The sequence below is a fragment of the Nyctibius grandis genome, chromosome 15, assembly GCF_013368605.1.
Source record: "Nyctibius grandis isolate bNycGra1 chromosome 15, bNycGra1.pri, whole genome shotgun sequence".
Lineage (NCBI taxonomy): Eukaryota > Metazoa > Chordata > Aves > Nyctibiiformes > Nyctibiidae > Nyctibius > Nyctibius grandis.
Window position 1 is genome coordinate 5,427,326 of NC_090672.1, and position 19,953 is coordinate 5,447,278.

The 19,953-nt window shown below is 47.7% G+C and overlaps 3 protein-coding genes across 5 annotated transcripts; 2 read left to right on the forward strand and 1 right to left on the reverse strand.

The window, feature by feature from the left end:
* The first annotated feature begins 170 nt into the window (after positions 1–170).
* SRSF2 (serine and arginine rich splicing factor 2) lies at positions 171–4,716 on the forward strand. 3 transcript variants are annotated; one of them, XR_011049325.1, is made up of 5 exons: positions 171–297; positions 470–878; positions 1,254–1,564; positions 1,898–2,001; positions 2,664–4,716. XR_011049325.1 is itself a non-coding variant. In XM_068413579.1 (4 exons), exons 2-3 carry the CDS (start codon positions 517–519, stop codon positions 1,555–1,557), a joined length of 666 nt encoding a protein of 221 aa, XP_068269680.1. In that variant the 5' UTR covers positions 171–297; positions 470–516; the 3' UTR covers positions 1,558–1,564; positions 2,664–4,716. The 3 variants fall into 3 exon arrangements, 1 of the variants encoding a protein (XP_068269680.1); XR_011049324.1 differs by lacking the exon at positions 1,898–2,001 and having other exon boundaries at positions 2,664–2,774; positions 3,278–4,716; XM_068413579.1 differs by lacking the exon at positions 1,898–2,001.
* Positions 4,526–6,264, reverse strand: METTL23 (methyltransferase 23, arginine). Its single transcript, XM_068413578.1, has 5 exons — positions 6,146–6,264; positions 5,956–6,060; positions 5,623–5,860; positions 5,181–5,265; positions 4,526–4,870 (listed from the first exon to the last, which is right to left on the reverse strand). Exons 1-5 carry the CDS (start codon positions 6,233–6,235, stop codon positions 4,702–4,704), a joined length of 687 nt encoding a protein of 228 aa, XP_068269679.1. The 5' UTR covers positions 6,236–6,264; the 3' UTR covers positions 4,526–4,701.
* A 594-nt stretch (positions 6,265–6,858) lies between these two features.
* On the forward strand, positions 6,859–19,492 carry JMJD6 (jumonji domain containing 6, arginine demethylase and lysine hydroxylase). The gene is made up of 7 exons (XM_068413577.1): positions 6,859–7,088; positions 7,918–8,306; positions 11,263–11,549; positions 12,883–13,018; positions 13,141–13,279; positions 13,938–14,065; positions 15,744–19,492. Exons 1-7 carry the CDS (start codon positions 6,960–6,962, stop codon positions 15,778–15,780), a joined length of 1,245 nt encoding a protein of 414 aa, XP_068269678.1. The 5' UTR covers positions 6,859–6,959; the 3' UTR covers positions 15,781–19,492.
* Positions 19,493–19,953: the final 461 nt, after the last annotated feature.

Consider the following 19,953-nt stretch of genomic DNA (forward strand, 5'->3'; position numbering starts at 1 on the left):
AGGCGAGTTATTAATTTAAAAGGCTCTTTCCCGTGCGCCCCCCACTGCCGCCTCCGGGATCCGCGGCCGGCGAGGAGAAAAAAAAAAAAAACCAAAAAACCCCGGTGCGGCGGGGTGGGGGCAGAGAGCGCCGGGCGGCGCTTTCGCTTCCGGGTCACCACCGGCCATTTTGTGGCGTTAGGCAGGCGCGCGCGGGCGGCGCCCCGCTCATTTCCTCGCAGCGGCGCGCGGGGTTGGAGGTTGCCGGCGGTTCGCCTCCGGTCCGGCCGCGGGCCGCCTCTCCCCCGGAGCCCGGAGGTGGGTGCCTGCTCGTCCCTCTCTGCTGAGGACCCCGTGGCCTTCCCCTATGCCCTGTAGCTCTCCTCCTTTCTGGACTCTGCTGGGCCGCCGCTCCGGCGCCTCCCCTCCGGTGTGAGGCGCTTCCCCCCTCAGGGCCGGGCCGCCGCCTGACTCGTCTCCCTTCCCTCAGGTTTCTTCTCCTCAGCCGCCGTCGCCCCTCGGGGGCTGTTGCCCGCCATGAGCTACGGGCGGCCTCCGCCGGACGTGGAGGGCATGACGTCCCTCAAGGTGGACAACCTGACCTACCGTACGTCCCCGGACACGCTCCGGAGGGTCTTCGAGAAGTACGGCCGCGTGGGCGACGTCTACATCCCCCGGGACCGCTACACTAAGGAGAGTCGCGGCTTCGCCTTCGTCCGCTTCCACGATAAACGCGATGCCGAGGACGCGATGGACGCCATGGACGGGGCCGTGCTGGATGGCCGGGAGCTCCGCGTGCAGATGGCCCGCTACGGCCGGCCCCCCGACTCGCACCACAGCCGGCGGGGCCCGCCGCCGCGCCGCTACGGGAGCAGTGGCTACGGCCGCCGCAGCCGCAGGTATGGAAGGGTGCAGGGGGGCAGCGGAGTTCCCGTAATAAGGCAGGCAGACGGGGCTTAGGCATGTGCCTGTGCAGCGGGGGCCGCTCGGGTTTGTTTGCTTTTCCGAGTGAGTTTCGCGGCGGGATTGGAAGCGGGGGGTGAGGGTTTAGTAGCAAAGGCACGTGGAGTTCCCTCGGAGCGGAAGAGTTTTCGCCCTGTAGTAGTTTTAGCCCCCGGCCACGCTGAACAATGGCGCCCTCTTAACACTCATTTTCTTGCCCACGTGGGTCCTGTTCCACCCTCCCTGTCCCGAAGCAGTCGCTGAAGTCTGTTGCGCCGCCCGCGTTCAACTTTTAATGCGCTTTTTTTTTCTTCTCTCCTGATACGCTTTAGCCCTAGAAGACGCCGTCGCAGCCGATCTAGAAGCAGGAGCCGCTCTAGATCTCGCAGTCGGTCCCGCTACAGTCGATCCAAATCCCGGTCTCGCACACGCTCTCGGTCTCGCTCCACCTCGAAGTCCAGGTCTGCCAGGAGATCCAAGTCAAAGTCCTCGTCTGTCTCCAGATCCCGGTCCAGGTCAAGATCCCGGTCCAGATCTAGAAGCCCTCCCCCTGCCTCAAAGAGGGAATCCAACTCTAGATCCAGGTCTAAGAGCCCTCCCAAGTCTCCGGAAGAAGAAGGAGCTGTGTCCTCCTAGGAACATGGTAATGTACCTCGGGATCAGCACATACTGCATGTTACTTTATTGTAGCACTTAGGTGGGGTGTTGGGTAGTCCTTAGAGTATTAATAGCCTGAATCCTAACGGGGCACGTTGTTAGTTGTGGTTTTTTTTTTGCTTGAGCAGTGCTTTTTGGTTATTGGTTTAGGGAAATTAATACCAAAGGGCTTTCTACGGAGAATTTTTTTTACAGAGAAAATGTTTTATTGCGAGATTAATGACACGGTTTTAATAAAATATTGTATGAGACGCAACCTATGATGAAAATGACTATTTCTTACTGTATTTATCCAACATCTGCATTTTCCCCTTTAAAGCTGCGGTCTCCTGTTTGCTAAAAGAATATTGGCCAGTATTGCAGATTTTAACTGATTTGGCTGATCCTCCAGGGACCAGTTTCTGTGGGCGTGTATTGGAGCAGGTTTGTCTTTAAATGTTAAAGATACACTATCCTTTTTGTAACGGAAGATCGGTTCAGTGGCCGTTATACTGACTGGAGGTAATAACTGTTCTAGAAAAGTGGCAAATTCCTTGCAACGAGAAAACCATGGAAACTAGTTTTTCCTCAAGTCCACATCTTGAAGAGGCGTCTGAGGATAACACCGGGTGGGGAAAGGATAGTGTGTCTTTAACCCTTCAAACTGTTTGGTCCTATTTTTAAAAGGAAAGGGCCTAAGCTAGCTCTGAAGTTAGATAATTATAATTACAGCAAAATTAGTTACACTCTGTTTTGAATGCTAATTAGAGTTTAGTTAAGTCTTTATGAAGAAGTATTAGCTTTGTAACTTATATATAAGTTTAATAATTTATTGTTGAACAGGCTGAATTGAAGTTAATGGTGGCTTGATCTACAGCCTGATGCTTGTTCTTCTTTGTAACTAAATACTTTGACAGAACCTTACATTTGGCCTCTGAAGTAAGGCAAGATGTGGGGGGGGAGGTGGAACAGTATGGAAATTCCTAAAATTTAATTAAATTAGGCAAAGCCAGTTGAAGCACAACTAGAAGTATACCTGAAGTCATCCCCACAACCAAAAGAGACATGGTAGAAACCTGGCTGAACTTTTCTTTCTTCAAATCTAGATGCATCAGATAAATGAGAACCTCCATAAAGGACGCCTTTGGGGGGAAAAGATCGCTTGAGTCATCAGTCCATTGGAGAGACCCCTGGCAGAGCAACCAGCTGTTGAAAAGGTTATTTTGTAACATTTTGTCTAACTTTTTACTTGTTTAAGTTGCGCCTCAAGTGGCAGATTTTACATTTTATGTGCCATTTTGTTGCTGTTATTGAAATTTCTTGTAATTTAGTGAAGTGAACGACTACCGATTTCATTATTGGCTTGGATATTTGAGGTAAAACTTCATTTTTGTTTATATAGTGCTGACTTTTATTTGAAGTTAAAACTGATGGTAACTTGCTGCCTCCAGTTTCATACTGAGGAAACATGCAGCCATTATATGCTGATAGCTAACTCTGTCAAAAAGTATTCTCAATTTTGTCTTTGTTCCTTAAATAAAATTCTGCAAAACTTCAATTTGAAACTGTAAATGCTTTTTTTTTTTAAAAAACTTTGCATTCAAATAGTATCTTCAAATTCAAATTGGTAGAAATCTTTTCAGGTGACAGTTGATATTTGAAAGGATTGTTTTCTCCGACTCAATTCTAATCTCTTCTCTTATGTATTTTTGTGCACTAGGCGCAGTTGTGTAGCAGTTGAGTAATGCTGGTTAGCTGTTAAGGTGGCGTGTTGCAGTGCAGAGTGCTTGGCTGTTTCCTGTTTTCTCCTGATTGCTCCTGTGTAACGATGCCTTGTCGTGCAGAAACAAATGGCTGTCCAGTTAATTAAAATGCCTGACAACTGCACTTCCAGACACCCGGGCCTTGCGTAAAAATAATGGAGCATACAGTGAGCACATCTAGCTGATGGTATACACACCTTATTTTTCCCAGAATGGTAAAACTTACCAACCTACATATACGAACTTCTATATGAGAAATGTAATGTTAAGAAAAGAAATGGTTCATTCCTCTGTAAGTACTGATTGGTGTATCTTTTGCTTAAGACATTCTGTACTATACCCACTGTCTCTGTAGTTAATATTAAACATTTTTCTGTGTTAACTTTTCTCAACTTAATGTCTGAGTCAGCTTATTTTTAGCTTGAAAAGATTTCTGCAATTATACTGTCAATGTTTAACTTCTATATAGTAACTGAATGCATTTTACTGCTTATAAATTTTATCCACTGGGGTTGCTTTTAAATTACTACGGGCAAACTTAACTAGTATTGTGACTAACCCAACTGTTGTATGGCAAGTGTTGCACACCAGACTACCAACACAGAATCAGACAGGTCCCTTGGCCATTGTTACAGAAGATAACACCCTGAGCAGTACTAATTGCATTTGCCGTGTGCTTGCCCTGACTCAACAGGCTGCTGCTCGATAGTAGCTAATCTTAACGAGGATGATTTTTTGGATACCAAATGCATTGTTACTTGAACCATCATGTGTCAAGGGTTATTGTAATGCCTTGTTAACTTTATGCATGTATGTTAAATGGGAATGGAAACATCTGAATACTTGCAGTCTGGCTTTATAGAGGATTAAAAGTACTTTTTTTACAAGCTTGAGTTTGTATGTTCTGGGACTGCATGGCTAGTGGCAGTGTACACAGATGCAATTGAAAACAAAGGGGCTGGCGTTTGTATATGAATCCTTGGGAAAGAGCTTCAGTCCTGGGAAACAGATTTTATGGGGATACTTTTTATCTTGAAAGAGTACAGTTAACTTTTTCTTCATAGCTGACCTTGTGAATTTAAGTTGAATCTTGTGGCTTGTCAGGTTGTTAAGCTATGTTGTGTAGTGACTTACATAATGGAATGGAGTCTTTGAACTATTACATGGTCTTTGGGGAGGAGCACAAATTTCTTAAAAGCCATAGCTAAACAGTTGAACAGCTTTATTTTTACAACGCATGTTTTAAGAATTACTGCTGAAGGGATCTGCTTCCCCAAAAATACGCATGAGGTTTGCTGTAAACAGGACTGTTCTCTGCAGATCCATGCTACAGTGAACAGTGAAGTGTCATCTTGTATTGGAACCAACAAGTGGAATAAAGTTAAGTACCATCTGATCTTGCTAGTGAGATGATCATCATTTCAATTGTATGTCTTCCTGGTAGAGAAGAGCTGGCCAAGTGCTCTTTGTCTGCACCGAAGGAATGTAGAGGAATCTGGATGCTCTTCAGTTTCCATTTGCAGAGCAAAGCTTCAATAGACCAGTCAGCGCTGAGGGGAGGAAATACCAGTGTGTGAAAACGTAATCCAAGTTTATAACTTATGCAGCAATTATAGGAGACTGTCACCAATGAATTTGTAACAGTTCTAGTCAACAGGAAATTTGTGGTTCTTGGATTATTTTCTGGTTTGGCCGCTTTTGTCTAATTACCCCTAAGGTTTACTTGGCTAATAACCAGCCCGACTGACAATCTGTGAGGAGGTTCTCTGGAATCAGTGCAGTGGTGCCTCTGAGAAGTTAACGCTCTTTAAGAGCCGAGACAGGAATTAAGATTTGAGTCTTAAATATGCAAGAGTTTACCTTCGCACTTGATAAGTAGTCCAGAATTGAGCATGTGGATTCTTTTCCAGCAAGAAGTAAACTGTAGTTAAAATATCTTCAAAGTCTGTGTAGTTTGGGGAGATGAAGCAGCCTTGGTTAGTCTCTGGATTCTAGGTACAGTTAAATATGCCTGGTTATACAGAATGGCAATTAAAAATTGATACAAGACTTAATGCATCTGTATGAGAGACCTGAGAAACATGGCCTTAAGCAGTTAATCCACTCCATTTTCTATTCACCCACCCTCCAGTGGTATTTATGACAGCTTAATGCTAGAATTACCCCAAGAATAACAAGTTCCACAGCGCAGTATCACCTTAAAGGCTGTCACCTGATACCTTGACAGTGTTCCCAGTGCTCCTTGGACATGAAGTCCTTGCAGTTTGTCACAAATTGAAGATACCTAACAGTACTAACGTACCTTTGGGGTCAAAAAAGACATCTGATCCTAAAATAATGTCTACAGGAGCCAGAGAGAGCAGCTCTGGAGACACCCGGCCCCACGTGAGCCCTATGACAGGTACGTGGGGCAGGTCGTTCAGCAGGCAGCTCCGCCGGCAGTTCCGCAGGCACTGGGGCAGCTCCTCGCTGTCGGACAGGGTCACCTCGGCACCGCACTTGGCAGCCACCACGCCGGGGAGGCTCACCCCGGCGCCCACCTGAAACCGCAGCGGTGGGCCCGGGGTCGAGAGGGGGGACACCCCCCCCGGCGGCTAAAGACAAGGGGGGTGCCCGGAGGGGCCCGCAGCGGTACCTCGAGCACTCGCTTGCCGGGCAGGCTCCTCCTGTGCGCCCAGAGGTACTGGGCCAGCACCACGGCGCAGGGCCACACGTACAGCCCGTACTGCGAGTCCAGCACCTGCAACACACCGGGCGCGGCGCTGGGAAGGCGGCCCCGCTCCGCCGCCGGCCCGCACCGCCGTCCCGCCCCCCGGGAGAGGTACCTCGGGGATGCGCAGCGCCAGCGCCGCCGGCCCCTCCGCGAAGCGGTACCGCCGCACGCCGCCCCGCCGCCGCCGCCGGGGCTCCTCCATGGCCGCGCCGCCGCCCAATGGCGGGCGGCCACGTGTCGCACCGGGTCGCGCGGACCAATCGGTGCCTTCCCTGGGGATGGCGTCACGCGGAGCGCCGCCACGAGCGCAGATGGCGGCGGGCAGGGTGCTCGGTGCGCTGCCTGTCCCGGCGCTCCTAGGGGCCTCCCCCGAACGCTGCGGTTAAACCGGGGCTAAAGCGCGAGCTCCCGCCCGCACCGCCGCCCCGGCGGGGCTGGAGGGGTTCAGGCCCGCGGGTCGGTGCTGTGAGGGGCTCCGCGCGAACCGGGTGACACGCGGCCGGCTCGCCGCTGTCAGGGGAGCAGCGGGCGCGGAGCGCGGGCCCGCCGGGGGAAGGGGAGCGGCGGCGGGAGGGGCTTCCGGGGCGACCTCGCCGGCGAGCGGGCGCAGGGCAGCGCGGCCAAGGGCGACCGGTTTCCGCGCCGCCCTCCTGCCGCCTCCAACACCCGCCTCCCCAACATGGCGGCCCGGCCGCGCCGCTTCCCCGCCTCGGCCAATCAGCGCCGGAGGGCGGGCGAGGCGTGGCGGAAGACGGCGGCACAACGAGCCAATGGGAGGGCGGCGGGGGCGGGGCTACGGCGACAGCGGCGGCAAGGGGGTGAAATTTCTCGAAGGTGCGGCCGGGCCGGGCGGGCGCGGAGCGGGGCCTGGGGCGCGCCGGGGGCGGGCGGTGACGGCCCCCAGCGCTGCCGCCGACACAGCCGCCATGAATCATAAGAGTAAGAAGCGGATCCGTGAGGCGAAGCGCAGCGCCCGGCCCGAGCTGAAGGACTCGCTGGACTGGACCCGCCACAACTACTGCGAGACCTTCCCCCTCAGCCCCGCCGCCTGCAAGGTGCGCGCCGGCCCCGCCGCGCTGAGGGGAGCGGGGGCGGCTGCGGGGAGCGGGGGACGCTGCAGGGAGCGGGGGCCTGAGGGGAATTGGGGAGGGGACACGACTGAGGGGAACGGGGGAGGCTGAGGGGAGCGGGGGCCTGAGGGCAACGGGGGGAGGCCCTGAGAGGAACGGGGGCCTGAGGGGAATGGGGGGAGGCCCTGAAGGGAATGGGCGGGGACGGGGGGCGACGAAGGGGGTCCTGAGGGGATTGTGGACGCCTTAGGGGAAAGGGGGTCTGGGGGGCGTCTGATGGGAGCGGGGAAAGGGCCCTTTCTTGAGGCCGGGGTCGCTTCAGAGCTGGCGGGGCTCCCCGGGGGTGCCGGGAAGAGGTGGGGGGGGGGTCAAGCAGCATCCACGTTTTTTTCCTTCCTCCACGTGGCGGGGGGTGAGGGCCCCATCGGGCTGGGATGGGCACCCTGAGGGCGGGAGCGCCCAGGGGGAATTCCCAGGCGCCTTCCTTGGGGGCTGGCGAGGGGGGTGAAATGCAGCAGGGGATGTGCCAGCCGAAAGGGCAGGGGTGGCCTCTCGGCCTGGGGAGTTACCTCGGTGGGGAGGAGTGCCAAATGGCTCCAGGCTGCTGGTGTTACTGAGGGTTGCAAGGAGCCGGGCATGAGAAATAGGTCTGCAGCCTCGGGGAGCTTAAAATAACACGTAGGCAGCTTGATACCCTCGTGGTGTATGGAACAAAGTATGACTGTGAAGCTCCCCCACACCGACATCGAAAGCGCAGTTCTAGGGCTTTAGTCTGTCCTAATATCTCTTCTGTATTCCTCCCTTGGTTTCACAGGATAATGTGGAGAGGGCAGATGCACTCCATTTAACAGTGGAGGAATTTGTTGAGCGTTATGAAAAACCTTACAAGCCTGTAGTCTTGCTGAATGCTCAGGTGGGCTGGTCTGCCCAGGAGAAGTGGACTCTGGAACGGCTGAAACGCAAGTACAGGAACCAGAAGTTCAAATGTGGGGAGGACAATGACGGTTATTCTGTGAAGATGAAGATGAAATACTACATAGAATATATGGAAACCACACGCGATGACAGCCCGCTCTACATCTTTGACAGCAGTTACGGAGAGCATCCCAAGCGTAGGAAACTCCTGGAGGACTACAAAGTACCCAAATTCTTCACTGATGATCTCTTTCAGTATGCAGGGGAGAAACGAAGGCCGCCTTACAGGTATAGTACCGTGACAGCAAGAGAGAAGTAGGTATTTTCCATCTCGTTAGCTATTCCTAAATAGGTATGATTGCCTTGTATAAAACAAAGTGATAGCTTTACGTCTGCTATTTTGAAATGAGCATACATCTGTAACCCAGAGCGAGGGAGGGGCAGATTTGTGTGTCACGATTTCTGGTTCTGCCACCAGTGTTGCTACAAGTTTATGGGTTTTTTCTTTTTTTTTTTTTTTAGGTCAGTTTACGTCACTTCTTCTTTAAAAAAATTACATAGTTACTGAAATTTATGAAGATTAATTTCTTGCTGTGTGTGCCTTCTGGCTCCCAAATTTTAAGTACCTGAGGACTAGCTCCTGGGTTTTGCACCAGTGGCTTATGTACATAGTGGGACTTTGTTTAATTATGAGTCAGTCCTTTTAAGATAAAGATCTTAAGCTAGATTAGTATGAAGTGTGGAGACTAGTTCTTAGCTCCCCTTAGATGATTTTGAGTGAGAACAATATTTCACATCTATGTAGTCTTTTCAACTCTTTTTTTTGCATCTGTTTGGAAAGGGATTGAAAGGACGCTTCATTCCTGAAATCAAATGCAACAACCTTGTATTTGGGCTGCGAGACACAAAAGGGATTTCTGTCTACGTTAATGTGACACTTCATAGCAGTATGAACATAAGCTGAATGCTCCCAAGTAATTAAAGTCTTTACAACCGCATTAAAATTGTCAGAGAATGCCTTGCCCTTTGAGTGACATGAGGCTGTGATGTGGGTTTTTATTGTTTCAGGTTTTTTTAATAAAGTAGAACAAGGATTGAATAATGGTACTCTTCTCTTCTCTGCAGTCTCTCACGTGGCTGTAGTCCAGTTGTGCTTTTGCAGGAGCGGAGCATGAAACTAATTCTATTTAAGATGACCGAAGTAGGTGTTTTCACAGTGTTGTAACAGACCCTTTTTATAATTCACTTCTAAGAAGAATGTACAATGCTGTGATCAGATGCAAAAGCACACCAGGTGTAGTCTCTGGTAGAGACTGAATACACTTACAGAACTGGAAATCATTTATCCAAGTTATAAGTAAACTAGATAATCTGGTTGTGACTCACTGATATCTATTATCTCTTTCCCCCACACTCTCCCCACCTACAGGCACATGCTGGGCTCCTTGCTTGTGATCTTGGTATTCACAATTCTTGTACTTTGTTCTGGAAAACATGGGTTCGTTTGAGGCTGTTATCTTCTTTTGAGAGAAGGGTGATGCAAGAGAGCACACTGATGCCTCCTGGGGTTAGGGGTTTCATCTAGGTACAGGAACGGATGAAGAGTATCCAGTGCTTTAAGAGCATAATTGAAAATCCAGCAGGAAGCGGTGCTTTCTAGTCATATGATCAGGATATGCACGGTACAGATTGACCTCTGGGGTGAGAGGTGTGTGATAGCGTACAAACCTTAAAGAACGACCTCGTGCTGTTTAGAACATATTTATTAGAGTTGTTCTTTTTCAAAATAAAAGCAGTAATTTTTGGAAGCCATTTACTGAAGCAGCTATTTTAGTTTGGAGGGGGATGGTTTTTTTTCTTTTAAATTGAAGTTACGGGATGTGAAGTTTTAACGGTAAATTGGATGTCTTGTGGCAAACTGGGTTATGTTCATTGTAAATTGAACGCCTGGAGGAAGAGGCTGGTAAATGATAGAGTTGATACATAAGGGTTTTAAAATCTTCTGCATGTGTAGATTTAGGTTATAGTCAGAAAAATGGTGTTGAATGGTGCATCTGTCTGTTTACCAGACAGATCTTTGTGTTTAATTTCTTCTGACTTCTTAGTAAAAGCTTTGACTGTTTTGCTTGTGGTTTAATTAGCTTCCAAGGCTAATAGGAATCTAAAGAGTGAATTGATGATAAAGTGACAAAGACCTGCTTTTATATGTTTTTATGGCTCCTTTGTGAAGTAGGAAGAGCGCAGCTTGATAACCAAACCTACAGCTCTACAGTCAGTGATAGCAAATGATACTTGGAAACCAGCTTCATTTACACCTGCATAGGAAAGGGGAGATGGAGAGCTTGCTGGCTTCCCATATTTTCTCAGCCTTTGAACTCCTCTTGCTGAGTATCGCTTGTCTGTCAGCCACGCAATCGAGGGGTCTTGTCGGTGCTTTAGTTTCTACCTTCCCTGCTGCCCATTAAACTATTATTGCCATTTTTTAGCTCTTGATGCCTGATACTAAGTCACCTCACTGCTATATCTGGTACAGTAGATCTTACTGTTCTGTTACAGGGGAAATCAGCAATTGAAGGTGCTGTTGCTGTTAAACGTGTAGCAAAGTTCTCCATAGGGAGAAATAACCCTCGCAAATGGGGAATTGAGAATAAACACACCAAATTCTGAGTGGTCACTGGAGAATAAGCTCCAACTAGTTAAATGTTAGAATGAAAAGCCTATTGTAAATGAACAGAAGGCATAGAGGGAGGCCAGGGTTGCGTAACTTCGCTCTGTTCCTTACTACTTGTATTGCCTTTTGTTCCTCGTTGTTCTGCAGTTCTGGATCCATTTATGAGTCGAGAGTTTTAGAAAACCACAGGATTAGGAGAATCCCCCTGCATAGGAAGAATCCTAATGCATGCTGTTATGACTTAATCACATTCATAAACCTTGAAATAAGTATATATTCTATTGAAGAACTGTTTATATTCCACAGCTATATGTTGTTTTAAAAAGCTGTCTTCACTTTCTTATCCCAGAGTCATTCCTGCCCCAGTTCGTGTTGTTTTTTAGGTTAAATCCATGTTGTATCTTTTGCTGTAGTGTGAGCCTAACAGTCTCAAGAAGATAAATGAATGAATTGTAACTACTTTGATTTCTATCTGTATGTGAAATTAACAGCTGTAATTTTCTGTCTAATATGAAGAAAAGAGAAGGTAGCTACTTGCTTGCTCTATGACTAAAGGATTTTTTCCTCTCACAGATGGTTTGTGATGGGCCCACCTCGTTCTGGAACAGGAATTCACATCGACCCCTTGGGAACTAGTGCGTGGAACGCCTTAGTCCAGGGACATAAGCGTTGGTGCCTGTTCCCTACCAGCACTCCCAGAGAGCTGATCAAAGTGACACGAGAAGAGGGAGGGAACCAGCAGGATGAGGCTATCACTTGGTTCAATGTCATCTATCCTAGGACGCAGCTCCCCACCTGGCCCCCTGAATTCAAACCCCTGGAAATCTTACAGAAACCAGGCGAGACAGTCTTTGTGCCCGGTATGTATGAATCTGTCCAGTAAGGAAATCTGGGAGGGAAAAGTATATTTTTAACATTTGTACGTAGTAGAGATGAAGATGATCTTTCAGCTTTCTTATATGGCCCATCTCTTACTAAAAGACTATTCTGAGCTGTTCCAAAAGGGATATATATGGTGAGGCACATTGTCAGACTATTCAGTTATTTTCTGAATGCCCTGAAACATATATGGCCTGTAGCATAGGATTGCGTGTGGTACAGATGACAGAACAAATGGGACCTGAGTTGCAGCATCACAGGAACGTGATCCTGAACTAAATTGCAGTAATAGGAAACTGAAAAGGCATAAAATAATAGAGGTGTTTGAGTACTAGTAACTCTTAGACAAAAATGTTTGAGTTTGCATGCACTGTAGCAAATTCATGGCTGAATTTTGTAGCCTGGTTAGTCTGACTGCATGTGAATTTTTCTTAGCTGTGGGAGAACAACTACTTAAAGGCACTGACACTTCCCACCCACCTCTCTATGGTTATGCTTCATCTTGCATTTGAAATGAAAAGCTAAAGAAAGATCTGATAAAGGTGCCGTTCTCTGAGTGGCTGCATGCTGTGTGCCCCTTCTAACTGGGAGGTGAGGTGCCTAGTGGATAAAGCGTGTGAGTTCAGTGCCAAATTCTAACCTATAATCTTGCATCGTTTTTGTGCAGCATGGCCCATAGCTTCTATCCACATTGCTTGTCTCTGACATACAGCTGACTTCATGTTTGAAGAGTGCCTTGTGATTGTCTTGGCACTTATTCATGACTCCCCAGAGTACCTTCTGTTAAGATTTTGTAGCTGTCAGGTTCCATTAAACTGTTTCCTTAGTCTTTTTATGAGGTTGTAAGTGGGTTGTAAGAACACTGCTGTCTATTTTTATCCTGTGTGGGGAAACAATTTTGCGTCTATTTTTAAACAAAAGGTTAGTCTGTAGTCATAAGAACCGTACTAAATCAGCGTAGAAAGTGCTCTCCGGCTTAACAGAGAGCGTCTCTGTGCAGTCTGGGTTACAACGGCTCTTGCTATTAAATAAGCCGTCAGTAGCCAGCGTGTTGCTGTCAAGTCAGATCTTCAGTGCTGTTCGTGAGCTGGGTAATTTGGTCAGAGCGTTGAGCAGCCTCCTGTAACAAGAATCTGTAAAACACTGGAGCAAATGCTGAAGTAAGACTGAGGAAAGATGACGTGGTGGCAAACACACCTGGCTTTGGGAGATAAGGCCCAGTTTCCCCTGTGCTATGGAAGAAGTGTTCATGGCAGTTCTTGAACTTGCTTTCTGCTGTGTAGCCAGAAATGGTCATTGGTGCTGTATTTATAGGTGGCTGGTGGCATGTAGTTCTCAATCTTGACACAACTATTGCCATCACACAAAACTTTGCCAGCTGTACCAACTTCCCTGTGGTGTGGCACAAGACAGTAAGAGGGAGACCCAAATTGTCACGGAAATGGTACAGGTAAGAGATTTAGTAGCTTTCTTTTCATATTCTCTTTTTCAAACAAAACCCCAAAAGACCCTATTCGTTTACATGCAGTGTTACTGTTCAAAGGCTAACCCTGACATTTCAACTCTATTTAGGATCCTAAAGCAGGAACATCCTGACTTGGCAGCCCTGGCTGATTCCGTTGACCTGCAGGAATCTACTGGTATTGCTTCCGATAGTTCTAGCGACTCTTCCAGTTCCTCAAGCTCCAGCTCCTCAGACTCTGATTCAGAGGTAATGCTTTTTAGTACAGTAGGTGATCCATATCCTGCAATCATATTGTTTTTTCCATACCTGGTCATATGTCCTCATCCTAATATTCATGTCTTATGGAAGAAACTTAATAGAAAGCAACTCAACAAATCCATAGGGTGGAGGAGCCTGTGGTTTTAGCAGGTTCTGTTTGCTGAAGCCTCTCTTTGTATTGCTAAATGAATTTGGTTTGTTTGGTCTATGCTTATATTATATATAAATCTGTCACTCGTTTAGCTAAGCCACAGTTGTGTGAAATGGCTGCAAAATGAATGTTTTAAAAATGGGGAGGGGGAACAAAATCCAAAACGGAGACTGTCAGTTATGACAGGGGACTTCTCTAGGCACCTAAGTGCTTCAGGAGGCACTGAGTCTGCTCTCGGAAAATGAGGTCCTTCTAGGAGCCAAAATTAACACCTCCATTGTCTTGCCCCAAGCCAGCTTAGACAGTAATGAAATCTAAGAACATATCTGTTCCTGTTTTTTAAACACTTTATTTAAAATTTATTTCATGTGTCCAATCTAAAATAGCACAGTCTTTGAATATTGATTATTCAGGGTTGCTGAGGTAGCTCTTATGGTAAATTCCACAGCACAAACAGTTTTCTCTGAATTCTGGTTTCATCTCTTCATACTTCAGTGTGACTCTGGCTCTGAGACAGAGGGGATGATGCACCGGAGGAAAAAGAGGAGAACGTGCAGCATGATGGGTAACGGTGATACAACTTCCCAGGATGACTGTGTGAGCAAAGAGCGCAGCTCCTCCAGGTGACCCGGTGACAACTGTTGTTTTTAAACAAGCAAAAGACAACCCAATGCAGAGCTGGCAGAGTTAAGGATAGGGTGATTCATCAGGACAGAGGGGTATGGAGAGCAAGGGATCCCTTGTGGAAGGGCTCCCTTATGGAATGTAAAGCAGTTGGCCAGTGGTGGTATCTTCCTTCCATGAATTATTTTAATTGCTCCAAACTGAAAACTAAGATTCTGGATATTTTTTTAAAAAATAGGGTTTTTACTTTATTTAATAAACAGTTTTATTACTTTTCCTAGTTGTCTCTTTTAATAGAGTATTTTTTATTTTTTTAATGGGAGAGGTGGGATATTTTAACTGTGCTCTTCAGAGAGCACAAATGAAAAGTAAACAGTTAAAGATAAGGAATTATTAGGCAAGACTCAGGTTTCAACACCTTGTTGTCCAAACGGAAAACCTTCAAGTAGTTGTACAGTTTCTCTTATTGCTGCCTGGATTATTTAAATTTGGCCCACTGTTTTATTTGTTAAAGGCAAAATTAATCCCAAATCCCTGTGTTTACCTGTTCAAAAAAAAGGCAAGCTTCTAGTCAGTCTGGAGGGAGGGAACATTAATATTGCAGAACCAAGAGATATTGCTTAGGGTAAAGTTGCCAAGGAAGGAAGTTCTCTGGACTTGCCAGGTTAAAAACAGTGAAACACTGGGAATCTGGGTGTATACTGCAGGGAGGAACTTACAACTTCTTTGCTAAATGAAGCGTTTTTCTCATACAGCAGAGGCTTGCCAAAATTCTTAAGCCAACTCCTCGCGGTTTGGTTAAGTGACGCTGCTGTATTAGCTGCCTGCCTGCGTTAGGGTGCTGTCTACTTACTGAGCTGTTGGGTGCTCTGGGTTTGGCGTGGATGCAAGTGCCGTGGTGACTCACTGCATGGCCTGAGAAAGAAGGTGTGAGAGTAATTTACCTGAGGAAGTCCAGATTCCCAGTACCATGCCTGACTTCCCAGTTTAGGGTACTGCCTAAAAACCTGTTTGCTGCTCTGTGTGTTGCCATTTATCCTGCTGTGCTCTACTGCTCTCTTGTTTTCAAGAGTTGCTCGTAGCTGAATGCAATTGAATTACAAGTACAGAGCGTCATTAAACAGTTGGAGAGAACTGTACTGCTTAGTTTGCCCTGGAGGTTTTAACAATTACTTTGTTATGACATTGTCAAATCCCATTTCAGCAGTCAGTTGTGACTTCAGGCAGGGGATGGGCAGCAGCAGATAACAAACCTTAATGCACACCCTGTTGTTTTTTTTTGTAAAAAAGAAAAAAAAGAAGCTGTAAAAATGCAGAGCACACATGCAGATCTGTTCTTCTGAAAATCCTGTGCGTTTTTAAGTTGTTTGCACTTCAAATTTTGAAATGAATACCTTAAATATTAAAAACCAGCACATTGCCTGGAACATTTGCTTTCAGGTTTCACTGTTCTTCCTCCTGTATGTTGATTGTTTCGCTCTCTGAGGATGGGTGGGCTTTCTGCTTCAGCTGTGTGGTGGATTAGTTGATAGAAACAGTTCCAAACAAAGTCTTACGTAGCTTGTACAATTCTGTAGGAAGAATAAGCATACAATTAACCTGCATGCTACGATCTTGTGTCCTGATATGAGGTGAAATACTATAGTTGTTGACAAGCAGTTGTACTTTTTTTGACAGGATTAGGGAATCTTGTGGAGGCCGCAGCTACCCCTGAGAGATAACAACACCCGCCTAGAGGCAGCTGCCGATCGAAGCTCCGTTAGCAGCCAGCCAGCTCTGTTCTACCCCCTTCTGCTTCTATTTCTCACAGTCCTTAAGTTTTTGTCACTCTTCCTCGATCCAGACATCCGTCTTCGTTATGTGCTGTCGAAGGTTGGCTCCTTAATAACTTCTAGGGGAACGCCCCGACTCTACGTTATTGTGCAATGCTTTGTCCCCTCTGCGCCCCAAGTGAGTGCACTAATAACCCAGCTTTGGGTAAGGACATGCCAAGTATTTAATGGTTCACGTAACTGGCAAGGAAGACGACGGTCAGTTTTTAAAGAACTCTTTTTAAAACCAGCAGGTAAAGCTAAAAACCTGTGTTGCTTTGACACTGTCATATGTTTACATGTTGTCCTGTACACTTGAGGAAAGGAACACCAGCCCTTTTGGCCTATCTCGTTGTCCGGCGGTTCTCGCACTAGAATTTCGGGAAGGGAAGGTGGTATGAATGCTCCAAACACTGAAACAACTTCAGCAGAGGTGACCACCGACCTGAAGCATCTTTCGTGGTCTTGATCGATGTGTGTACATCTAAGGTGCAACGCCTTAACCATCAACAGTCCATGTACTTTTGCTCAGTGTCTGTTCTGATGACTGGTAACGAAGATGCACTAGCACCTTGATAGGAAGCTCAATGGAGCAGGAGAATCCTGGAGTTTCTTGAACAGCAAAAGCTGTGGGGAAAAAGTCAGCATTTGCCAGTAGTTACAATCCTTTTGGTGCAGGCGTGGTGTTCAGCACTAGGCAACAACTGGCAAAGTCTGACTCATACACGATAACAACAGTTGCTGGGCTTTAAATACCAAGGAGTTACAGGGCCGTGGGCTCGTTCAGGCCAGTTGCAGTTCACATACCTAAATGGCTTTTCTTTGAGGTTATGGGTTCAGACGTTTCCAGAACTTGCAGTGCCAATTTTAAAGGACTGGGAGGGGGACATATTGTTGTTTTATGCTTTTTAAAAATGCAATGTGTTGCTTAAGTCTGTGTAGATGCATTTGTATTATGGTAGGTAAAGCTCTCATCCCCAAGGGATCTGTTGGAGCTGCTGGGGTTTCTTTTAGCAGGGGCTTGTGCTGGTAGGGTCAGCAAAGAGGTCTGGCTGGCTGAAGGTGTGCTGCAAGGAAACGATCCTTCTCTATCTGAAGAGCACAGCCAGAAGCTAGCTGGGTTGGGGTGCTCTCCTGGGACCTAGGAGGTGGGTAGTAGATCTCACTTCAACCGTTCTTTGGGAGAGGAAACTTGAAAGCAGGAGTGGTGTGCATGTAATAAACGTGCAATAATGCCTAGGCACAGGCAGAATTAAAAAGCAGATTGGCAGCCTTAACTGTGACTTTCTTATATGTGTTGGGTTTGATGGAACCCAGAACATTGCTTGTCTGGATTTTCTGATCTCTCTCTCTCTCTTTTTTTTTTTTTTTTTTTTTTTTTTTTTAACCTTGTCTCTTCCTATTTAAACACACTCTCCCTTCTTGGAGACCAGGCCGTATCCTGTTGTACGAGGGGATCTTAAATATGTTTGTCAGGATCTCTGTTTCTGAATCTTCTGTGCCAGTTGCTTTGTGTAGGAGCAGCGTGGTGGTGAAAAAATGGGAGAGAGGGAAGGTTTTATGGTACACTCTTTAGCTGTCCAGACTGCTGAATTTCCTGCGTTAGCCAGGCATAAGTGAGCATGCTTGTTTGTAGACCGCTGCAGATTCTTTCACAAGGTTACTTCATTAAAAACAAACAAACAAACAAACAAAAAACTTCTCCAGCTCCTGGTGTTTCTGGCCACGGTTGCCTCTTTTCCTGCCTGGTTGAACAGCCTGGGAGCCTGCACAGTCTGTAGTTCTCTCAGACAGAGCAGGCTGCAGCTGCTGCCTTTTGGAAGGACGTGGGGGCCTAGAGAGGTGAAGGCTTGGAAGTCTCAGCTCGGTCACGGTGAGGGGAGCCCTTAGAGAATTGTCCGCTGCCATCTTTGGTGGCTCGACAGTTAGTATGTCAGTGAGAAATAAAACCATTTCAGATTGAAGCCTGCGTCCGCTTGACATCGCTCGCAGAAGGCAGCGTGTTGGAAGGGGACTGCAGGCACCGTGATACCAGCAACGCTGTATGACCTCCCCAGAAGGCGCTTTCTGATACAAAACAAAGGTGTGTCTGTTCAGGCTGCCTGGGAACTGGGACTCCTGGGATCTCTGGTTCTGCTTACAGGCTCTTGCCTCAGCCGAATTGGTGAGCTTCTGTTTGCGTGTTAGTAGATGAGGAAAATACCTACCTCACAGGGGTGTTGTGAGGCTGAGATGTAATTACTGTGTAAGATGCTTTGAAGTCGTCCTCCACAAGAAGTGTTCCAGCCGTCCTAAGCAACCTGAGACTTCCTAACCTGGTCTTAGCTTTTTGTAGCAGAAAACAGTGGGGATGTTGTTCAGTGCTCTTGGCCATGTGGTGTTCTGTGGTGGCCCTTCCAGAATTGCTGTGTGGTACATAAATTGTAGCAGAACAAGGCTTTTTGTTTTCACCAGAGTTTAGCTGTTGGCATTTCACGGCCTGCTCTAAACAGGAGGTCCTGCTAGATCGGGATTTTTTTTTTTTAAATAGGACTAGATTAAATTATCTCTCATTAGGGAGTCAGCGTCACTGGCCTTGCAGGAAGCGGGGGAGCTGGTGCTTCCCAGGCCCTTGTTCCAGGCCCGGTGAATGAGGAATAAAGTTAAAAACTGTGCTCCCCGTGTGCCTAGCTCCGTGCTTGTGGGAGGCTGACTGGGGAGAGTGGGGCTTGTGCTCTCACTTCTCCAGGCTTGTGCTTCGTGGGGCATCTGTGTCTTGTTCTGACCCCACTGCTTTTGTGTACTGCAGAGCCCCTGGATGTAGCAGGCTGCTGGGGTCCAGCACCCAGACCCGGTGGGCCCCTCAAGCCCCGAAGCAGCAGCACTGCTCTGCCTCAGCCCCCGCGGTGGTGCGTCGTGGGCTGCCTTGTTCCCCAGGGCCAGGCTGAGAGCGCCGCGTGCTGGGTTTGGACTGTGGCTTTCCCGATTGTGCTGTGTGCGTCAGTGTCATTGTCCTGCCTGCTCTGGCGAAAGGTAAAGGGATTTGTGAGCTCTGGCCGTGCTGTCAAGTCTGGTAACCAACACAGGCTTGGCTGCTATGACGGTTCAGGAGGAAATGAAGAAATACCCCATCGGAGCTGTAGATGTGAACAACGGGCGCGCTGCTCTCGGCATCTGTTCTCTGCACAAGCGCTGGGGGAGCAGGGGAGGCCGAGGAAGCACTGACATACCTTCCTCCCCTCCAGCTCGCGTGCGCTGGCTCCAGTTTGTTTTCTCAGTTACATTAAGCCTCTCCAAATGCTTAGAAGAAAGACACAACCTCTTTCGTCATTAACCCAGACTCTTTCTCCCTGAATCCCCAGCCATCGTGGGGCAGGAAGCAAGACTGTTGACTGAATCAAATTTGAAATGCCTGCGTGGGCTAATTGTAACGGGAGGTTTTTGGCATCCCCCTTGCAAAGGGGGGAAGGAAAGAGCTTACTGATCCGTTGGACAGTCCTACTGTCAGCTCCAAGCCCTGCCACTGCCGTTAGCTGCTTTTATCACCCCATCCAGCAGAGCTGGGATACTCTTAATTGTCTTGTTTGGATGATTGTGGTTTTGCTTTTTATTTTAAATAAAATCAATTATTTTGCATTACCCTGTCAGCTAGTCACTCTTTCATATCCTGATCTGAAAAAAACCCCCTACAGGTGTACCCCTCTGTTTCCCAGAGTACTGTGGTATCCTAAATGGTGCTCAGGTCATCGCTGTGGGGGTGCTTTGGGGACTTTCTCTAGCTCCTCATGCGTGATGCGCACGTCTGTATGGTGGGGTGTGTTTTGGAAGCTGTGGTGGCTTTGGGAGAAGGTTTGTGTCAGTAGCTTTTCTACCAGACTGCGACGCCTGCTTTTGCCCCCTGCCTGTCCCCCCCTGGGCTGTATTACGAGCAGCCTTGTGTTTTATTTCTCTTGCTACCTAATACTGGCGAGAGGAGGTTTCATCTTCCAGGTGTCACATGCTGCTTTCGGCTTAGCTTCTGGGGAGGATGCACAGAGCAGAGAGTCGCTGGGGAAGGGCTGGGCTCCGAGCAGAGCTGACCCACCTTCCCCCCCCAC